The sequence below is a fragment of the Plectrocnemia conspersa genome, unplaced genomic scaffold (genome assembly GCF_051122295.1).
Source record: "Plectrocnemia conspersa isolate PC_06_02 unplaced genomic scaffold, ASM5112229v1 ptg000009l, whole genome shotgun sequence".
Lineage (NCBI taxonomy): Eukaryota > Metazoa > Arthropoda > Insecta > Trichoptera > Polycentropodidae > Plectrocnemia > Plectrocnemia conspersa.
The window spans coordinates 1,028,670-1,051,964 of NW_028277173.1; the positions used below are offsets into that span (position 1 = coordinate 1,028,670).

The window sequence follows — 23,295 nt, forward strand, 5'->3', positions numbered from 1 at the left end:
GACTAAATTTACAGTTAGGGCTGTCATTTAATATAAATTTTGGAATACACATAGCTACTTTGCTAAATAATATTCGTTAAAATAATATATTTTTTATTCTAATGTACTCGTAAAAGGAACAGAATCCATTTTGAATGCCACAAATTTGCGCCTTTCTAAAAAATAGAGGTAAAATAAACAAATAAATGGACAGCTAAATACTGTTTTCATGCAAATATTAGATAATATAACTAAACATAAGCATATTAAAATTGCTGTAATATTTTAAAAAGATCTATTAAAAACAGAGATTTCAGTTTCGAATCAAAATACTTAACATAATATTTCCTAAGGAGTCAATGATAAGAGGATCATTGATCGCCTCCCATTTCCCTTATTAAATATATACTGGAGCATTGCCAGATCAATGTTACTTAAAAATACGCGAAAGTTTGCCCCTAAACTATTTTCTATCGAAGCTTAAGTCGAATCAATACGGACGTCACCTTAATGCAGCTGCTTCCACTTCAATCGTCAGATCTAGTTCAATCTCTAAGCACGTATCCGTTTATTGTAAGACTAAACAAAATATTTTATTGCGCTAAAACATAATTGCATATGTATGTACTGCTCAAGGTTATGTCAATACATAGAATAATAAAAGGTCGTTCATATTATTCAGTAGCATAAAAGAAAGTAATAACACACCACTTCGGATGAATGTTTTGACAACAGTTTAACGGCGCATACCCTTAAAATTCATACCACCCCTGCTACACAACCATTGCGCATTTTGATTTACACATTTCGGGTATGAAGCTCGTTATTTATTTTTAGAGTGGGAGGAGATAGAGAGAGAGAGAGAGAGTCTCTTGTTAATTTAAACGGGAATCGTTTGGAATGGGCATTCAGGTGGCGTTTTTGTTTGCATTAACGTTACATTCATTAAATTTAATGTAAAATTTCTGTTGCGTGCCGAGAAATTTAGCATAATCACTTTACGCACACCGAATGTTTTTCGCGTAATGGTTTCTCCGGTTCTTCTGCTGTTTTGCTTGGGCGGAAATTCGCACCTTGATCACCGTACCATGAAAGATTATCTCCCTGCAGACTATCTTACGGGAAATATCCGGATGTTGTGCTGAACGCGCTTCATTGTGCCTTTAAGACGACAATATGGTTTAGATTCGGAATTTTGCTTTAACGCAGCCAAATTTTCAAGCCAGACTTCTCTGAAAGACAATATACTGCGCATAGTCACAATTGACTGGATTTACCATTGTTCGTGAAATACTGAAAGTTTCTGTTTGTACTTGTATGTAGATATTTGCGACACACAATTAATATCAACTTTGAGAAACAGGATAACTCTTTTTGTTTCAGATACGCGTTTGCGAGATTTCAAAGTAACTTTTAATATGATACAAACAATACGTTGTGCATATTCAAATTCATATTTATATGTATTTATTAAAGTGTTTTTATTTATACAAAATAATAAAATCAAGAACAGCTTAAATCGTTGCGTCAAAATTATTAATGCTATATCTAGTAAAATAGTCATAAAATCAATCTATTTGTATCTTTACAATTTATTAAGATACTAAAAAGCAAATCACATTTCAACTTTCTTCATGCTAATGCAATTCTATACAGATTTTCTTAAAAAGGTTTCATTTAAAACTTGATTATGACTAGGAATACATTCGCACCAAACTGAGCTACGCCGAATCGACCAAGACGGCCTTATATAAATTCATCCGTTTCTTGCGTTGTTATGCTTTTTGAAATATTTTGCTTTCATTTGATTTCTCGTAGATATTGTCTTGTTATTGTGAAAATCAGAAAATAAGAGATTAGTAGAGTATAAATTATTTTGTTATTAAATTAAATAACAAAGTATTGTTTGTCGTAAGATGACATTGTGTACTAAAATAATACAATATAACTCAGTATTACCAGATTTAGTACTCACGATATTTACAACTTGCAGAAAAGCAACGTTAAAGGTAGCATATTTTGTATCTTCAATGTGATAACTATGGTTTAATTGAAAGGCTTAAATTGTATTTGGCAACACCTTTGTTTAGATATATTTTTTATATATAAAGTACATAAAATCAGTATTTGCAATAGATTTTGCCTATAGAAAGCGACATACGGCCAACCCTTATTATATTTATTTATTTTATTAAATCTCATATTGTAATCTGACAGGCGTAAGTCCAATGCATTACAACGGGGTAAATCTGTACTAACTGAGTAAGTCAATCATATATAATTAATATCTACAATTAAATATTACCCTTCACACTGAAGTTTTATCCTTAGAAATTTAGTCGCAATGGATCGCTTTATGGAGGGAACAAGTGTGGTCTGCGTAAAACATTTTTACAAAAACAATGATTATTATGTGATTTTTCGGCGCCTGTTTTGCGCTTACTACCATGAGCTACTGTCAAGAATTCTATGAATTTATAAAAAAAATCTCTATCTTGTACAGTCAAAAATTAAAATACATGGAAAAATAAATAAATATTTTTTCGTAATATATGTAACTTCTCTTGATTGTATTTTTCCTGATTTTTTTATATCAATTTTATATGTATGACAAAATATAAATAAAATATTATATTTTGTCATTTCCGGGTGCGACCTTGATCTGAGGTGGCAACCCCTATAGTTGATCATTTATTCATACCGAAAAATCTAATTTAAAAAACGATTTTGAATTTGCCAAATAATAAGCCTTTATATTACCCATAAAAATCGTAAGAAATAATCACACTAAAGTCTATACAGACATATGTACTAATTTGAACAGAATCTCTCTTCTACCCCTCGTTCGCCAGCAGACTTAATTATAGCCGAAAAGAGTAGGGGTAATGTTCTCATTATCGGGACTGCTGTCGAGCTAATTGATTTAGGTGTTCGTAATTCGACCGATAATATGGATTTATCAAAAGGTGAGTTGTGAGCGTCCGGGTAATAAAACTCGGCACGCTTAAGTGATATTCCGTGTTGCCTAATTGGGTTATTAATACCGGTAAACAACTTGCGAGAGAGGGCGCTAATGCATTTTTACGACGGTACATGCCAAGTACCTCTTCTCTACGCTCGCTGATATCAAGGATTTAACGTTTTCAGTGATTTAGTGTACTTGTGTTGTTCGCTAGCAAAGTGTGTGGCCTTCAAGTGCGGGAATAAACATGACTGAACTATGCATACATATGTAGTGTTTAATCATAATTTATTTATTTAAAATATATGTGCAGAGCAAAAACTCTACATCAGTGAACGTCACGCTTTTCAATTTAACACACATACGTCGCACGAAAATACGATTGTGTGTGGTTCTTTTTTACCTGCGCTGCAATAATAGTTATTATCAATAAACTGCAGCGTATTGGCTTAGCGGATATCAATATCAATTTTACACGTATGATATATTATTTAAAAAATGCAATTAAAAAAAATTGAGTGTTCCTATCATTCATATTAGAAACATTGATCCACCCCATCATTGCAATTATACCAAATTATCAGTCAATAAATTGTTAAAAAATATCATCAAAGCAACAATTTACAATGGTAAATTTGAAGAGAAATATGTGCTGCTACCACGGGTACTAATGATTCCAACAGATATGCCATTCCTATTCAAACGATTGCAATTTTTAATTAAACTAGCTTTTGCAATATCAATCAACAAATCACAAGCTCAATGGTTGCAAGTATGTGGATTGAAATTTGAGAATCCATGTTTTTCTCATAGTCGATTATACGTCGCATGCTCCCATGCTAAAACCAAGCAATTTTTGGTAAATGCCGCAAAAACATCCTATATAAAGCATTGCAGTGACCTTGAAGGTTAATAATTCTTTAATTTCAATTTATTTAATTTAAATACAATTGATATTATACACTTTATTGTTTTCGTAAAATATCCAGATGGCGGTAAAGCTGAAAAAGAATAAAAAATACTATCAAAAACAAAATAGCAATGAAACAGAAAAAAAATATTCCACACTATTTAATTCATTTGTCATTTTATTTGAATAAATAAATTGTATTTATTTTTTTATTAAATTAAGCAATAGCAAAGTATTGCCGGGTCCGCTAGTAAATAAATAAAAATAAAATTAATTTTATACATTTATCTACATATAGAAGCAGTTACAAGGGCGGTGCAACAAGTGCAAGGTCCCAGGCTATTTAGTACAGGAAGTTGCAATTTAAAAAAAAAAATATTTAAAAAAATGTAAATTGGACCCCTTCATAATATGTAGCCTGGGTATCTTGCACACGTTGAACCGCCCTGTTGAACGCCTCCAAGTGTACCTAAAGGTATAAAATTTTGAACATGTACACATAAATTTATATTTTCTAAAATCAAATTTTCATAAATCTAGGCTAGGTTGGGGTACGATAAATCGTAGCACAACCTAACTCAGCCTAACTTTATTCCTTATAAAAACATATTTTGCTTGAAAATAATAGGTTTATATATGTGATTTAACGAAAATTAAGGACACAATAACTTTCGTTCCTTTTATTATATCAGCATAATTTTTTTGCCAAAAAATAGACCTTGTACAAATCTTAATTATGTTTGTTAGCCAGCTATATCCACTATTTCGTTTCAGAATTATGGCTATTCAAAAAATAAAAAAATTCGTAACTTCGTTAAAAAACATTTTAGAGAAAAACGTAAAGAGAGCAAAACTGTTTAATTTTAAAAATTATAACAAAATAAAAATTAAAAAAAAACAATTTTTTTTTATTATTTGTTTTACGATCACTGCCACAGTCTGAAGCATTTCACATTTTTTACTCTTTACAAGTGCTTACTCTGACTGAAATACTAAGCAGGTTGTTTATCCGTAATTTTAAAAACAAAACAAAAGAATTTGTCGTTTTTTATTGCTTCCTTGAGTTTTAAAATGGAGTTGCAGGTCTTATTGCTCAGTCTCGCCTGTGAGACTTGCGTGATTTCGGTCTTAATTTGCCGTTATATTTTTTTTATTAAATGATTTATTTTGAATAATAATTAAACATTTAAAAAATGCTAAAAACCGCGATTGAAGTGAATATATTAAAAATAATAAAAAAAAAATTTACTTAAAAAAATATTTTAATATATATTTTTGTCATGTGTTTTCACATCTTATAGCTATTATAATTTAGAAAAAGATGTTTGCAAAAATAAACAGCAATAATTGTCAGGCGCGTACGGTGAGATACATTCCCTTTCGCTCGCTCGCGTGTTAAATGACCAGAGTGAGTGAGATATAAGGGCGTGTGTTACATGCGTTTGGCACGCTCACTTCTTCTCGCCTCGTAATAACATATAAAGTATATATTCATAGTCCTTTTTTTATATTTCTTAGGGATTTTCAATAATTTGATATATATTTATCAATACCTACTATTTAATATGAAGGAATATGCAGCGAAATATTTGATAAAACTAAAAATACCCAATATACATTTACGATTACCAATTTAAACATGTCTGATTACTGTTATTACCTAGATGAGAACAAATCAATATTATCTGACAGGTGGTTAGAAAAACAGATATATATGCTTATGGGGAGTTGTCAAATATTAATTAGGTGGCACACAAAAACGAATCATATTCCTTATTACCAACTTTTGCTTCTTTGCTGCTTTTCCAAGTACACTTGTCAACGCTACTTGAGAGAATCATATCCTAGGATACCTTTTCGAATTTTTGTGGAACATAAAAATGGATAATATTCACATTCCTTAATGTACAAACTCCTCGAGAATCTGTTTTGTACCTTTTTATTTAAAAGTGCGGTGGTTGCATTATTTAGTAAAAGCATGCTTTATTGCGTATCAAGTGATTATACACAGTGCCCTCCAGCTCCTGTAATAATGCACGTATTGTAAATCAAGTCTGAACATCTTAAAAACTTTATTGAATATGTGACTTTGCAAACAAAATTTGACGCCGGTCATATAGGGCAATCTTAAGTTTATTGTCAGAAATCTTTTATACAAAAATTAAAAATTAGCATATTGATTTCCACGGATAATATTTCAACGCATCTTCATTCTATAAGCAAATTCACCCTAGTTAAACATTTCGACAAAGGGTTTCGCCAATACCCGCAAAACCCTTTAAATAGCATATATACCGAGTGACCAAAATCTAAATACCGATGCGGTTCGCGTCGAGAATTCCTAATTTAGTATTTCGCATAATACTATATAGTTTCCAGCGGTTTACGCATTTCGAATACCGTATTTGTTTGTAGACATGTGTACAGGATCGAACTAATTTCGGCGACATAATAAATAAAATTGATAATGTATTGAATTATTGCAAAAAGTCAAAGATATGTTGACTGTAAATCAAACGCCCGTACTCTCGCACCGGCCCTGGTCGCACAGCTCCCGTCCGCATCATTGTCTGCCCAATTCCCAACGCCGGCGCTCTTCTGTGAATAGGAAATGAGCTAAAGATATTGGACGCTACATAGTGACAGTGACAATGGGAAATGTCGCCTTGGCAATAAAAGGTAGCTATTATCAAATTAAACATATCGGTAAAAATTGGAATGAATTTTAATTTAAAAAATCATTTAATAAATTGAAATAGTCATTGATTGTAATTATTTAATAATTAAAAATAATTGTCATTAGTGTCGGTAAAGGTAATTATGTCTTTAAATCGATATACTTACAGATAATTACATTTTTTATTGTATAACTTGATCAATTGTAAGCAATGAAAATGATTATGAAACAGTATTGTGCATTTACTGTATTTGTATGCAATTGTATCTATGTATATTTTTTAAACAATTTTTTTTTTAAAATCTCTTCCTTGCTCTATTAAAAATTTATTAGAGAAAAAATCTTTTTAACGTTTGGTTTAAGAGTAGGAATGCAAAAATAAAATTGACAATTTTTCAGTAATTCTGAAAAGCAATCAATATTAGAGCAATATTAAAAAATATCGTTCATTGCTTATGCAACCCAAAATCTTTAAAGAACTTAATCCATTTGTCTTCAGATTTGAGAAATGACTTAAGGCTAAAAAATTGGTACAGTTACAGTAAAGGCTACGTACAGTTTCACGAACATATTTACTTATTGTACTATTTAAGTAGCATCCATTCAAAACATACAGGGCCTATTTTGTCAAATATTTAGGAGATGCTTTATAAACACGTTGAAATTCGTTATAGACGTTTTGTTCTTCTTCATTCGAACCATTAACTTCAAGAAAGCTTATTTACTTTCAATACCACGATTTTTATTCAAAGGAATATATAGTGAAACTACCTTCATACTGCACAAACATTTATAGGTTCATGGAGAAAATTATAAAATAATTGAAAAATAATGACTTTTTCTCCTTTTGAATAACATGGAAACCTTATTCACGATTTTTTTTCGAATTCTTTTTAAAAGTCAGTATAGACTATTTCGACCTCAATTTTAGAATCGAGGGATTGTATCACTGCCTTTGAAAGACACCGTGTAACGACTCAGACGAAACCCGTGTTGTTGATTTATATATCAATGATAAATTATATTAAATAATTTAGCAGACGAAAAGTTTATTGGTAAAAAAATAATATTTTGCGAAACTGTTTTCAGCATTTTATAATTACAATAAAAAATATCCTTTGCATAAAATATAATGCGTTTGAGGATCTTTTGAAAATGTTTTTTTCAGATATCGTACTTATATATTTTGACTTATTTTTAAATTGCGAATACTATTTTTATAAATAGAATTGCATATTTTATAAGTAGCAAATATTTAATATAAGTAGAAAATATTTAATATAAATAGCAAGAATTTTTAATTTTATAAGTAGCAAAAAATAATTATTAAATTGAAAAAAAAAATTGTTCAATGTTATTAGTCAATAATATTGGTGAAAATTTGGTTTTATTTTCATAAATAATTTTATAATATTAATGGTGGGTTGTTATATTTGTAAATTCTATGAGATATAAATAGAGTTTTCTGAATATGTGTGATGAAAAATTTCGTCATTGGCAAGTGGGCGATGAGTCAATTAAGTTTTAGAATCTATGAGTCAGATTGTCGACATTGCGATTCGTTATAAACGGAATAAAAATATGCGAAATCGAAAGTTTTTTCATTGCGATGAGTCACTGTCGTTGCAAAAATAATATAGTAGGCAGATTCATTAATTTCACTAGCTAAACAAATTTACACTACTCGAAACCAGAACCAAAAAAGCACTGACATTTACGTTTGCTCTTTAACAACTTGCACCAATTAAATTGTTTTTAGCTTATGGCTTTGTGTACAATTTTTTTTGCTGATTTGATTTATTCATAAGGATAGTTTAAAATGCACAAAAATATTTATGATTATTAAAAAATTGCTTAGCGTTTGTGCAATCTTGACAGTTGAGGAATGTGCACTTGTTGAGTAGAGTGATTTTTTTTTTCTGAAATTCGATAAAATAAAAATTAATTATTTAAGTTACGATAAATCATTGTATCGTTGTTTTGGCAAAACAACTGCTAGTAGTTCTTTCGAAAGCTGAAAGTTCACCATTCAATTTTGTTAATAAAAGCTTTTGAGCCGACTTAATTTATATCTGCTCTTTCAATCAATACAGAAAGTATAAAATTTAACATTAACAAATGTGTTTAGTAAACAATTGGTCAATATGTCGTTCTATAAAGCGCTGTCGTTGTATTTTCAAAGTAATTGCTCGGTTTACATAAAACGTAATCATCGGATTAATCAGATCCGTCGCGCAAATTATACAATACTCCCACGCGTGTCTTTAATTAAGTCGAATAAAACACTCGCAAATGCGACAGACGAGTTTGTTGAACGTATTTAATGAGAAATAACGCCAGATAATGAAGAGAGACATTCGAGAAATATTTTACATTGTCGCCGTAACGTAACGGCGACAGAATTAACGCTAGGGAGCTTCGTTACGTTGAATAATTATGTTTTAACACTCACTCGATTAATGAACAAAAACGTAAGGGGTTCGGTATAATAAAATATGGACACACTCAGCACGAGAAGCGTTAGAGAATTATCCCCTCAATCGATATTTATCGTGTTTCAATGGCGAACGTGCTTCGAGTGCGCTTCAACTGAATTGGAGTCATAACTCTGTTTCCGAACTCGTAGGATAAGGATAGGTGGAAAGCTTGGATTGATATATAATTTATACTAACACTACTATCGTATCCATTGAAAAATCAACGAGATATTTCGTAATAAAACATTTTAAAAGTATAAGCTTATTATTCCCATCCTGAATATGCTTTAATATTATTATGAATAAAAATGTTCTATAAATATATATATTAGGCACGACTTAAGTAGACAAGCAAAAGGTTATGTATTTATTTATTTATTTATTACAGCAATTTGTATCCTAAAATAGCAATGTATCAAACAAGATAATGTTGTATACAAAAATAAGCAGCTTTAATAAATAACATAAAAATATATCAACAGCAATTTTCATATATTTAACATATAATACCTTAAAGTGGTTATCGCGGTTCTTAAAATGGGTGAAACGACTACTTAATCTAGTTCAGTAGTCTTTCGACGATTTTCTTTGAAAACTAAATTGCCATAATAAACTTAGTCGAAACTTTGAAAACTATTTACTCAGCGACAATTTTATGATTTTTCTCAAGCACTAAACTGAACCTTGTTTTACTTTAAAAGCTCTTTTCTTTGAAAATCATATGCTTCTATTTTGCTTTAATAATATCATATTCAAAGTTATGTTTTGTATATACTGCTTATTTAAAAGTATACTTTGATAACTCATTATTTGTTTAAACTGACTTTTTACCGAAAGGTATTTTTACGTTACGTCATATTTTAATTGACATTGATGGATTGAAAACGTTAATGCAACGTATAAAAGGATATTGAATATAACTTATCTAATTCAGTATAATTTTTAAGATTTAAGCACAGTTTTAAACTTTGATTCAGATATTTGACACTATACTTTTTCTGTCCTAATGATGTTTTTATAGTAAATTAACATTTTATCCGTTGTTACACTAAGATCATAACATGATCTATAAATATGAATAATGATTTTTATTAATAGTTTTAGCACGACTTTATAAACAACTTAAGCGAAAGTAAATCTATTCGTCCCGTAAGCTTCTTAATAGGTCTTAGGTTCGAATCCCACATAAACTCATATTTATCGTAGCTTTAAGATTAAAATTAGTGTCTTTTATAATTACAATTTCGATAGATTTCCTTTTATTAAGTTTTCCTAGCTTTTATTCATCTTATAAATAAATATCAACGTGATTAATCTATGCCAATATTTATTGAAGTGCAAATAAAAAAAATGCGTTTTATAAATAACAATAATATTAATCGTTATTTTTATATTGATTATTAAATCTTTTGTTGTAAGCTGACAGGCGTAAGCCCAATCCGTTACAACGGGGTAAATTTGTAACGGATTGGTCTTATAAACTTTGGCAGGTTAGTTATCCTTTTTCTCATATCAGCCAATTGAGTTTTAGAGTAGTGGCCATGATAATAAACTTGTTTTTAAACTGTAGAATCTTTCAAATTAAAATTAAAAATAATTTGTAAACTTCTTGACCCTTATCTTCTGTCGCATTATTGCACTTAATGCGCCATTATTAACCGTTATTGACCTTTTATCTTTTTTCTCGGAGATTTTTTAACACAGAGTGAAGAATTTTTTATAACACATTTTTTTAGGATTTTATATAAAAAATTAGTTAAATTAAAAAACGCGATTTAATTAAATTAAAGATTCAGAACATGTAATTACATTTATAATAAAAACGTTTAAATATGTTAGCTTTAATACAAATAAGTTAGCTTCTGTGATTCTTCCGCTTTTTATTATTAATGTTCATGTTTATTATATTTATTTAATTTTTATGTTGTTGTGTATTATATAACATCATAATTAAAATTAAATAAGGGTATGTTCCTGCAACATTTTAATAACAAGCTATAATATGCTACATGTAGCTCATTTGGCACTTTAAAAAAATAAATAATAAATTTTACTACATGTAAGCATTTATATTCATATTTATGTATGTGTATACAATAAATATGTGTTTTATATTATATTTAATTATTTATGATAGTATTCATAATTTTTGCATATCTGTTCAATATAAGTATATCATTGCACAAATTATTATTTATAGCAATATAGTTGTATATATAATTCAGGTGTCAGAATCGGGCGGCGATGTCGAATGTATAAGCTCAATCAAAAAGTTTTGAGATAAGTTGTCTTTTGAGATCTGATGGTGCCTATTTGTCTTTAGCTGAGTAAGCAAATGTTAACCCATATATGTTCCTCCATTGCGAGAAAGATTTATTCAGACTTATTTACTATATTGTATGTATGTACGCTCTTCCTTTTTAATAAAACATAAATATTTCTATCATGTATCTTTAAAAAATGGAATCATGTTGTTGATAAATATAAAATCTTCAATAGTATGTGTTAAGCAAAGCAAAGTTTTATTATCGGCGAGTTCAATACATTGTTTAGTGGTGACAAATGGTTATCGGTTCGGTTTTCAACTCTTTAAATAGAGAATTAATTTATACTCGCATATTAATTTGATAGTATAACCTGGAAGTGAGATATTTTGCGTATTTTTAATGTTTATTTATTATTATTTTATATTGCATTTATAGTATATTATAAAAAAACGTGATTTTCACCGTCAGGGCTTCGCTCTTAATCGACCATGGCATGCAGAAACTGCTCCAGCCTTATTAATAGGATGCAATCAAAGACTTTTTTGCTCTCATTGCTTCATTTTCTTTAATCCGGGGGAGTAAAAATAGGTACAATCGTTACGAGCGAGCAACCAAACTTAAAAAAATGTAGGTTCTAAGTAATGTAATGTCTGGTGAATATATTGGATGAGACAATATTTAATAGGACAACTTATTTAATCTTGCTATGCTAAGTCGTACATTGTCGTGTAATATAATTTTAACTTTTAAATTGCCAGTGCGCAGAATAGATGTTGCAATTCTGGATACATTGTGTCGATTTTTCAACAATGTTTCTTAGTTCTGCTAAGATTTAAAAAATATATGGTGGATTTTTGGGTTGTGCGTAATAATTTTTTTTTGTTACTATTGTGCATATGCAGTTGTAATGTATGTACTTTTTATCATAAAATCAAAATATGTTATATATTTTGATCACCTGGACGTTTTTCAGAATATTAGCGCAAATGCTAATTAACTATTCTTACAATAATAACTGTAGTGGCTATGGAGTCTGTAAAATGTAAACATGTGTCACATGTTTACATTTTACAGACATCCTCTCTTCTTGAAATTATTTTATAATATGATAAATACTTTAGCAAGGATTAAAATTTTGTATGTACATCGCCAAAGTTTCTCGAAAGGGTGTCGAAGATGCTCGGCTTTGTGATGCGAAGCGCGTGTAACTTTTACGAAGTATTGTCGATTCGCATTCTATACGATATATTAACTTTTAGAATTACTTTGTTTGTAGCTTGGGATTATAATACCGGTATTGGGGCAATAATTGCCTTTTGGCACTATCAGTACTACAAAATAAAATACCGGTAGTACCGAAAATGTTTTTTTTAAGTCCGCTAATGTATTAAATGGCCTAAAACAATGAAAACGACGATGCGTATTGATGCTCTTTGTAAGGGATTAACCTAAGTCAGGGTAAAATATTTAAAAAAATATTATTCCTTTTAGTCCTTAAACAGTCAAAAAATCCGCCCTTTTTACCTATGCAAATTACCGGTCGATATTTTGGCGCAAATTTTTAAAATGTAAATTAACATGTTCAATGTGCATGACGCGTCAACATAAAATGAATACATTTGCTTTATCTGAGACAAATCTAACGGTACCTAGTAGTTCCCAGTAATTTTGTTATGTAAGAGAGAAATGAGCGTTTTTATGATAGGGATGGCTGGTGAAGTGAAAGCAAAGGCAGATATTGCATACACGAAATTTGTACATTTTTATCTATTCAGACATATTTTACCCAAATAATCCATGGAATATGCTTTACTAAACATATACATAAGTTTCAAAAACATATTTAAATAAAATATATTTTTTTTAAATTGCACAAAAAAATGTTTTATTTAAAAAAAAAACTTTTCATTGGAAAATAGTGCAATGCTTTCTTTTTCAATTACCAACTAAAGATAGGATGTATTTAAATAGGATATATTTTGTCAGGTGTGTTTTTTTAGGTAATATTTATTATAGCGAAATAGCATAGTCTTTAACGTCTCAGACTAGTAGCTCTAAGGTTGCGGTTTTTCAAATTTTTAATAATAAAAAAGTGCGTTATTATTACAAAATATTATTATTACACTGTTACTAACCTTCTGTCGTTCACCAAAACGGTGACAACTTCTATCGATGCGGGAATTCAATTAGACGTCGTGTATACAGATTTTGAGAAAGCCTTTGACAAAGTTTGTCATAGGTTATTATTAAATAAATTGTCGAACCTCGGTTGCTCGGATAATTTAGCTCGGTTATTCTTGAGTTATTTAAGCACTCGTAGACAGTTTGTAACCTATGGTGGACGATTGTCATAAGAATATTTTACCCCTTCGGGGGTTCCTCAAGGATCCAATCTGAGACCTCTGCTTTTTGTGTTATTTATTAATGACATAAATACAGCAATTAAAAATTCAAGTTTTCTTCTGTACGCAGATGATTTAAAATTATATAAATGCATTCGATCTGCTGTGGACTCCTTCTCCCTACAAAGTGACTTAGACTCTCTGTGGAGATGGGCTTCCGTTAACCGTCTGCCCTTTAGTGTCGGAAAGTGCCATACAGTGTCATTTTCTCGATCCCGTTCGCCATCAGCTTATTTCTACCATCTCGGTGGTAACATTTTGACTAGAGAAACTTCCACTAAAGATCTCGGAATCACTTTCGAGAGCAAATGGAGGTTCTCTCTACACATACACGACGTCTGTGATAAATCTTCCAAGATGCTCGGCTTTGTTATGAGGAATGCCTTTCACTTTGACGATCCGTCAGTTATTCGCATCCTCTATGACACCTTAGTTTGTAGCATTTTTGAATCGGGATCTATAATTTAAAATCCCCGAATAGCCAAATATTCCCTTTTAGTGGAAAAAATTCAAAAAATGTATTTAAGATACCTTTACAAAAGGACATTTGGTTATTATCCGTACTTATATCCCAGCGCCTTTCTTTTAGGAGCGTTGGGATATGATTCGCTGAGTTCTCGCAGAAAGCTGTATGTCGCTAAGCATTTTTCTAAATTACTAAAAGGTGCTGTCGACAATCCAGCTATTCTCGAGGACTTCCAGTTTTGGGTTCCGGAACATTTTCGAGAATCACGATCGAGACCTCTTTTGATGGCCGTTAGGGCTAGGACATCCGCACTTTCCGACTCGCCTATAGCTGTGGCCATCCGGCTCCTTAATACGTTGGCATTACATATAGACTTATTTAATGTTAGCTACGAGAATCTGATCCAGTTTATTTCATTTAATTTTAATATTTTATAATTTTTTGTTATGTTTAAGTATTGTTATATTATTAAAATTTGTTTTCAACCATCGTGGTGCATTGGGGTAACCTGTTAGGCCACGATGGTCTTAATTTAATCTAAAAATAAAAATAAATAATAAAAATAAAACCGGTTCTAGCTGCAAAGACGTATATTGCTTATAAGTTACATTTTTTAGAAAGTCGTGATTACGTCCCTTATTCTTCACACAAGCCGTCCAGCTTTTTAACATATTTGTTTTTTGTGAATAAGCGTTGTATATTTTTATGCTTTCAGAACTTAGTATAAGTTTAAAAAGTATCGCCCACATGTTACGTCACGCCATCGCCGTTCAATTCAAAGATTTTCCGCTCATGTTCTCCAATGTGTACCAAACCCAAATATCCTCACCCCAAGTACAGGTTTAGCTTACTTAACAATTTGGCGTCTCCAGGTAGCTCCACCGCGCTCCGCTGGGTCCTCTTTGTGCAAAATCACCACCTACCCGTTTCGGTCACGGCTTGACGCTCTTGGCATCTGCTCCCTACCCAATTTATGGCGTAGCAACACTGGTGTCGCCTCAACAAACTATATTTTATCCACGCTCGGATGCTTCTGCTGTGACTTCGTTATCGCGCGGCAGTATATCTCTTTTTCTTTCCCCGAAGAAGAAAGCTTAATCCGACCGACTGTGCCGATTAGCGCGCTGGTTAAAGTTACGGTCGGGACTTAACCGGTCGGAAAACTCTCCGGGTCAAGGTCTCGCTGCGGAGAAAAACACACGCCTAGATCGGAAAACGGGCTATAAAAATGTTTACGGCGAGCCGAACGCGTGGCTGAAATTAAATTACATAAATGTACTTTCGGCGATAGTAGTTTATCATGAGCCGGAAGAATTGTATTTTATTGGGTCGTTTGGAAAATAATGACCAATTTTGGGTTCAATGCGGCTAAAAAAACTTTGGAAAAAGGAAATAAGAATATCAATAACGGGACGAAGGACCTAGATGTCATATTTTAATTGACAATGATGGACTAAAGACGGTAATGGGACCGATTAAGTGACATTGAAAATTAAGTGTCAATATTAATTTAATTTTTTTAAATTAAAATATTCAATTTTACTTTTAACCTTTAAAAGTCCAAAGGCATCTATGTCACACCCAATATATTTATTTTTTTAATCCATTTTAAATGATTTGATGATGAAAATTTTAGTATTTTATTTCATTAGTTACTCATATTATATCAATATAATACGGTAAAAGTATTTAGTAAATTGTAAAATCATAAAATCTGTAAATCCATCAATGAATTTTGGGAACATTTTTTTGACTAATCTGTGCCAACCACGCTAAAATTTTTTTTTTTTAAACTAACAAACATATTTTTTTAATAAATTAAATTACTGTTTTTGTTTCAACTCATTAAATTCTGAATTGTAAAATTGATGAAGACGAATCAATTGTCATATATTTGTTATTTTGTGCCCTATTATAAGTCCATAACGTCGCCAGAATTAATTAGGCTGAATCTTTTATTTTAATTAAGAGTAGTCCTTCAGTTGTATGATAGATTTTTGCGAGATATAATCTAACCTTAGTTTCCGAACATTTTTAAAAAATACATAAAAATCTTCAGATTTTTTTATTAATCGAACATTCGATGTATTTCATTTTTTATGAATAATAATATCAATCAAGTGGCGGATGTTGGTCTTTAGGTGCTCCAACGGCGTTAAGTCACATGATCTTGGTGGCCAGTTAACCCCCGCTCCTCCTTTAATTTTGCCATAAAAATGCATGTCACTTAAAGACATACTATGAATCTTAATAAAATTGTAAATTATAAAAACGACCACTGACTGGCTAACTTTTCCCTCCCCCCTCCCCTCTGAAAAATGTTTAAATAACGTTTCTGATTATGAACCAAAAAATCTCTGGTTATCATTTAAAATTAATCTATGCGAAAATATTTTATTAAATGTCATTTTAGTGAAATTATATCGGAATATATTTTCACTGGTAGATATATATTTTTACTAGTGAAAATATAATTTATATGATGGGTGCTAGTAAAATTACATGATTTTAACTTTTGTTTTTGTTTTTTAGAAATACAGTATTTAAAAACTTTTTATTCAAATGAACATAAAATGACATAATATTTTATATTTTTTTTTATTTCATTCAACAATCAAATCTAAAAATAATATGGCACTCAAAAAAATATGTGCTAATAGACTGAATTTTTTACTATTTATTATTAGTTCACTTTCTTCTTTATTGTGATATGCATCAGGAATTCTGTTTCGAGATAATCCGGGAAAAATCCTAGAAATTTTGCTATGCTCGAGATTTTTCTTATGTATATTTATAAAGATATTACAAATATTTTTAACAAATAATAATTAAATATATAAAGCTAGTACTAAATGGCTGGATATATTAAAAAAACATAAAGCACGCAAATATTTTTCTTATTATTTATAATAAAATAGTATTCTCAGATATTTATTTAAAATATAATATTATATTGAATAAAATTATAATATATTATGAATTTGATTCCTAATATTTAAAAAAAATTCAGGACCTCTAGTACATATTAATTAGAAACTCAATCAGCTTTTAATGGTTGTCGGGTTAAAACCATTGAGTTTGTCAAACTTTAGTTGCGTCTCTACCGTACCTTGAAATTTTCTTCGTCAACTTAAAGAGTTCCAAAAACTACTCTTTATACATCATCAAACACAATGCATTGTTTTCATGGCAATTTGTTGTAATTTATGTATGGGAAAAGTTTTAAGGACTGCGGTTTAACTAATACATGGTAAACGACTACTTAGCAGCGAAACATCAAATCAGTAATTTTCTAATATATACTGCTTGAATATTAAACTGTTTGTTGATATCAAAAGCAAGTTTATATATAATATTATTTTGTATGGTTTAAGCCTTTCACTATATTAAAACATGTACATTCTAAGTCCAACTTAGATTAACGAGGTTTATTTAAATTCTCTAGCTGTGTCGCCTATTTGTGAAAATCGTCAATTCGTGACCAAAAGGTTGTGATTTCGCACAAAGAGGACCCAGCGGAGCGCAATGCATTTACCTGAAAATTCACAAATTGGGCCACACTTTTGGAGATTCGCTAAATAGGCGTTTTGTTGACGTTGGGGTGAACCAATTTCGGTTTTCTTTGTTTCTTGTTTGTTCTTGCCGATGCTCTGAGAAGACTTTTCATAATCAAACGACAAACAAGGGAAAATTGAACGCAAACAGATTATGTATAGCACATACTTGTTGCCTTTCAAAGGGAATGAAAAAGACTTTCACGTGGAAAATTTCATAAATATACTGGAAAAATCTGCTTAAACTGTAAATAAGTTTTTTTATATAAATGATTATTATTAATTTTAATATATAACCAGGCTCTAAATAAACAATTATTTCTGGCCTCATGACAAAAATTGCATTTTATATATTTTTTAACATCGTAATATAATTTATTAAATAAATAATAATAGGTACTAGTTATTATTTTTTATCATATCATATTTTATGCGAAATGTTTTAATTATGTATTAATAGATATTAAAAATATCTACTTATAATATTTACTTGGCAGTTATTTGTGTTTTCTTTACTGCTCAGTGTTGCCATATAGTGAATTTCCAGTCCAGGTTAAAAGGAATAAAATCGTGCCATTCCGGTGAAAAGCGCGATTATCAAGTGTCTATATTAAGACTTTATATGACAATATTACGAGTGAGAATCGAATAAATCACATCTAAACCGAATTTTGCCCAATAGCAGAGCGCAAAAAAACAATTATCACTTCTCAGAAGTCAAAAATTCACGTCAAAAGCAATATAATCATGCCATCGCCGTCGCAGTGGGAACGCTCGTTACCGAGCGTTCCCACTGCGACGGCGATGGCATGATTATATTACTTTTGACGTGAATTTTTGCCTTCTGAGAAGTGATAGTTGTTTTTGCGCTCTCTTATTGACCAAAATTCGGTTTGAATATGCTTTGATTAGCTTTCTTATATTAAAAGCCCATAGTAATATCGGAAAGGATAGCTATTCTATTTTTTATTATAGCTATTTTTAGTGTAATATCGAAATGCAGACAAACTATAGAGCAATATGTGAGATGCGATGTCTGTCTGTACTCATTCTTTCGCTTATTATCCTCTATTTGGCTTAGTTTGTATTTTGGGTCTTCACCTAATGAAATTTTTAAGACTTTGGTTTGGGTTTGAACAGCAAATGAACGTTTCGCAACTGTCAAATTGAGCTTCATACGCATTTTAGAGCAGAATATCATTTAAATTATATTTTTGATAGTAAAAATATACATCTACTGGCGAAAATGTATTTAGACTTTACCAGTGAAAATATAACTTTACGAAAAAATATATATTCACTGTAACATTCATACATCGGATGTAAATAAATAAAGATAAGTATGTAAATATATAGATATATATATATATATAGATATATATATATATATATATATATATATATATATATATATATATATATATATATATATATATATATATATATATATATAGATATATATATATATATATATATATATATATATATATATATATATATATATATATATATATATATATATATATATATATATATATATATATATATATATATATATATATATATATATATATATATATATATATATAGATATATATATATATATATTACTACATATAGAAAAGTTTAAATCATATAATTTTAGTAGCACCTGCCAGATAATTAATATTTTCACTAGTAGAAATATATATTTACTAGTGAAAATGTATTTATATGATTTTACTGAAATGATATATTTAAAAAAATATTTTTGGAATAGATTTGAGACTTATTTTCTAGATTTTTTTAGGAATAATCACTAGATGTATTACTTATTTATTTTGCTGCATTAAATCTAGTTGTCAAATTATCATTATATAATTCAGCTGGTGCTGTTGTAGATTTTTCATTATTTCTCTGTTTCTTCCTTATGTATTTGACCTAAAATTTTCAGATCAAATACCTAAATTTACTGCTACTAATTTACATTCGTTTAATATTTCCTCTTATGTCTAATATTTTTTATTCGTATAAAAAACAATAAAGTCAACAATAATTCGCAAACAAATTTTAACACCAACGGAGCTGCGTCAAAAAACTATAATCTGTCCCTTTGAATAATATTATTAATTGTACTACCTAGAAAGTGGTGCTTTTGAAGGCAATGTTCCGCTTCTATTATTTACTGTATTTATAAACTTATACCTGAAAGTTTTAGTTCAGATTTATTATTTGAGGTCGGTTTTTACTTTTTTATACAAATATCCTTGCTATGATTTTTTACAGAATCAGGCCCTCTCCCCTCCCTCTCTTGGCAGACCTGTATACAACATAATGATTGAATATTATAAAGCAGATCTTATTATCAAAATTAAAACATTTAGAATCAAATTATGTGAATCAGCATTCAAAAGCCTACAAAAACTTAACTCTACATACATAGATACATTGTATATAAATATATATTATTTTGAACTTACTTATGAGTTTATACAAATGTTTATACGGACAACTTGAAGACAGCGCCAATAACCCTTTAGAATAATTTTCCCATGATTTCATTGGCCCGAGGCTGTGGTGAATTTAAATTCAACGCACAGTTTTAATAGTGTGAGGAGAAATCTCAACGTTTGACTTTATATTTGTTTCAGCTCGCCAAGGACAGCTCATAAGGTTGGATTTCAGAAATTATTTCGAGATAGAATCTTCGCAGGAGTGCCGCTACGATTATTTGGAGGTATGTATACGAATTCAGATAGGATACAATTCTCATCGAATTACATTAACCCTCCGCACCCCTAAACGTATTAATTACCGTTAACACAATTCCACTTTAGCACTATTTTGCCAACTCATCGAATATTATTATAGAGTCCTTCGTTAGCTAATTTACGCACTTTATCTAAACGTAGATTTCCAAAACTCGTAATTCAATAAACGAGTAATATTACTTGCACTTAATTAAAATGGTATTTGGGCGTGTCCGAAATTAACCTATATACAAATTCCATTTCTTAGATAATACGTGAATAAAAATTTGGAGATGATTTTTTATAAAAATTTACACACATACGGCATTATTATAAACCCCTTGCGGTCGTGGGCCACTCGCAAGATTCAAAGTATCCCTTAGGGTGCATACAAAAGCATGGCTTTCCAGCGCTTGCAATGTTTGCCATTTTGTATAAGGAACTGCATTTTTTAAAGGGTGGAATATTTTTAATTTAATATAAGAAACCTCATACATTGAAAAATATATTTAATAAAGTAAATGTAAATTTTCTATATGATTTTTAATAACAAACTTGAGCTTTAAATTCTTCTTCTAAAGCAACTTTATTGCAAAATTTACACAATAATAAATTATATGTTTATAAATGTAATTATCTATGTAACATAAGACTGTATTTTTGTATCAACATTTTGTTTTATATACTAACCTTTCAATAGGTTAATGATAAGCTGTTAATGGTCAGTAATTATAATTCTTCTGTCGGTCTCTCACTGTCGTGAAGTACCGCAGCTATTGAGCGTGCGCTTTTTTAGTTTTCAATACTACGTATGAATATTTATTTCTCTTTTAATATATTCTTGTATTAATTATTTACGATACATAAAATAACTTAAAGTCTTAAATAGTAGATGATATTTAGTTAAAAAGGTATGGAGTGCTTAAAAATCAATAGATCTAAGCCCTTTAAAAAGCTAATTGATATTGCTAAATTTACACAATAATAAATTATATGTTTGTAAATCTCATTAGGTATGTAACATACCATTATTAAGACTGTATTTTTGTGCCAATAAATTTGTTTATATACTAACTTTTCAATAGATTAATGATCAGTTGTTAACGGTCAGTAATTACAATTCATCTTCTGTCCGTCTCTCACTGTCGTGAAGTACCGCAGCTATTGAGCGTGCGTTTTTTTAGTTTTTTTCTCTTTTAATAATTACTTACGATACATAAAATAATCTATAGTCTTAAATATTAGATTATATTTAGTTACAATATTATGAGATCTATAAAAATCAATACGTAAAAGTACTTATTATTTTAATAATATAAATAATCTATTGATGTTTTTACGCAAATGCGCGTATCACTTTGATAAAAAAAATATTGCCACGAGATTCAATAATATCGTATATCAAATATTCTTTGTAATCTATATTTTTATGTAAAAATGTAAAAAAAATATATTAAAAAATCGAGTGTAACAAAAATAATTTAAACCGTATTAATAAAATATTTATGTTTATATCAGATCATATTTTTAATGAAATTGTAAATCTTTGTGACAGAAAATAAAATACGCGGCAAATTTTAAAACAAATAAAAAAAATACATATAGCTAGCATAAAAAAATACATCAGAATCTTTTTTATACTATTTTTACACCAAAAATTTAAAGTAGATTTATACTTTTAAATAAATTTACTTAAAAAAATATATGTTAATGCATGTGTTTAAAAGCTGGTAATATATATAAATTATTACATCAGGTGATAAAGTTGAAATAGCTGGTTTTGGAAGTCAGATAATCTTTGCTGGCGTATTGGGTTGTATTATTGTCGGCTGAGATTTGTCGTGATGTATTCTCACGATGCGCTGAAGTTGCTTGTTTCGATACGGTTTATTTTATCGTCTTTTTTCTGTGACTCCGTTACGTATTTCTTCGTCTGTCTTCTGCATCTTTTGCCGCGACTCTCTCTTTGTGATTAAGTGTACATTTTTAATTGCTAGTTTATCACCGTTTTTTGATTGCGAAACAATTGCATTGCTTCTTATACACACCCACAAATTGTTTAAGTACCTTAAAATAAAAGACAGTCTAAATAATCACTTCGGTGACTGGTAAGCAATAGTAGAATAACAAGATTATTAGGGCTATACATAATTTAAGTCATTTTTAACATACAGTTTTCAAATATAATTAATTTGCGATTGTTCAGTACGTATTTTTAAGTTGCTGTTTTATGGCCTTAGTCAATTTTTATTTAATGAAAAAAATATCTTTTTCCCTAATCGGCAAACAATAAGAAAAATTGGTCCTTAAGAAAATGCTATAGAGCTGCATATTATATGATTTATATATGAAAAGAAATACAACAGCTGCTACAAAAAATACTCTTGCACTCTTGCTAAACAATTTTTTTTGCATATAGAATTTATAGTTTCAAAAGTTTTGGATAGGTTTTTCTAGGCAGATACTATTAGGTTTGTTTATTAATATCATGTTTAGTTAAAAAGGAAATAGCTGGTAAATACGATGAAGAGCAAGCACCTTGGGGTACTTCAGCAGATACTAATTACTTTTATTATAAAAATGGAAAATTTTAATATTACGAATTTAATGTCAATGACCATATGCTAGACTCTGTCCAAGGCTTTTTTAATATCTAAAAACACTGTGTCAGTATTTAATATTTTTTCAATTTTATATTTATAATGAACAATCCAACTAATAATTTATTAACTACTAAAATATAGTTTTGGATAAATTTTTTTTTTAATTAGCCAATTTTAAAACCATTTTATTCGCGACTAACTTTATGCGTTACATCCGGATCTGTGTGTTTTTTATATGAATTATCATTTTCCTCTAACATTTAACCACA

The 23,295-nt window shown here is 29.6% G+C and overlaps 1 protein-coding gene across 1 annotated transcript in view; it reads left to right on the plus strand.

Annotated features, from left to right (window-relative positions):
* Neto (Neuropilin and tolloid-like) overlaps positions 1-23,295 on the plus strand; it is a 228,289-nt gene that overhangs the window by 195,709 nt on the left and 9,285 nt on the right. Inside the window, exon 4 of the mRNA XM_088191360.1 lies at positions 20,325-20,410. Coding sequence (XP_088047486.1) covers positions 20,325-20,410 — 86 coding nt within the window. The remainder of the gene's footprint in view (positions 1-20,324; positions 20,411-23,295) is intronic.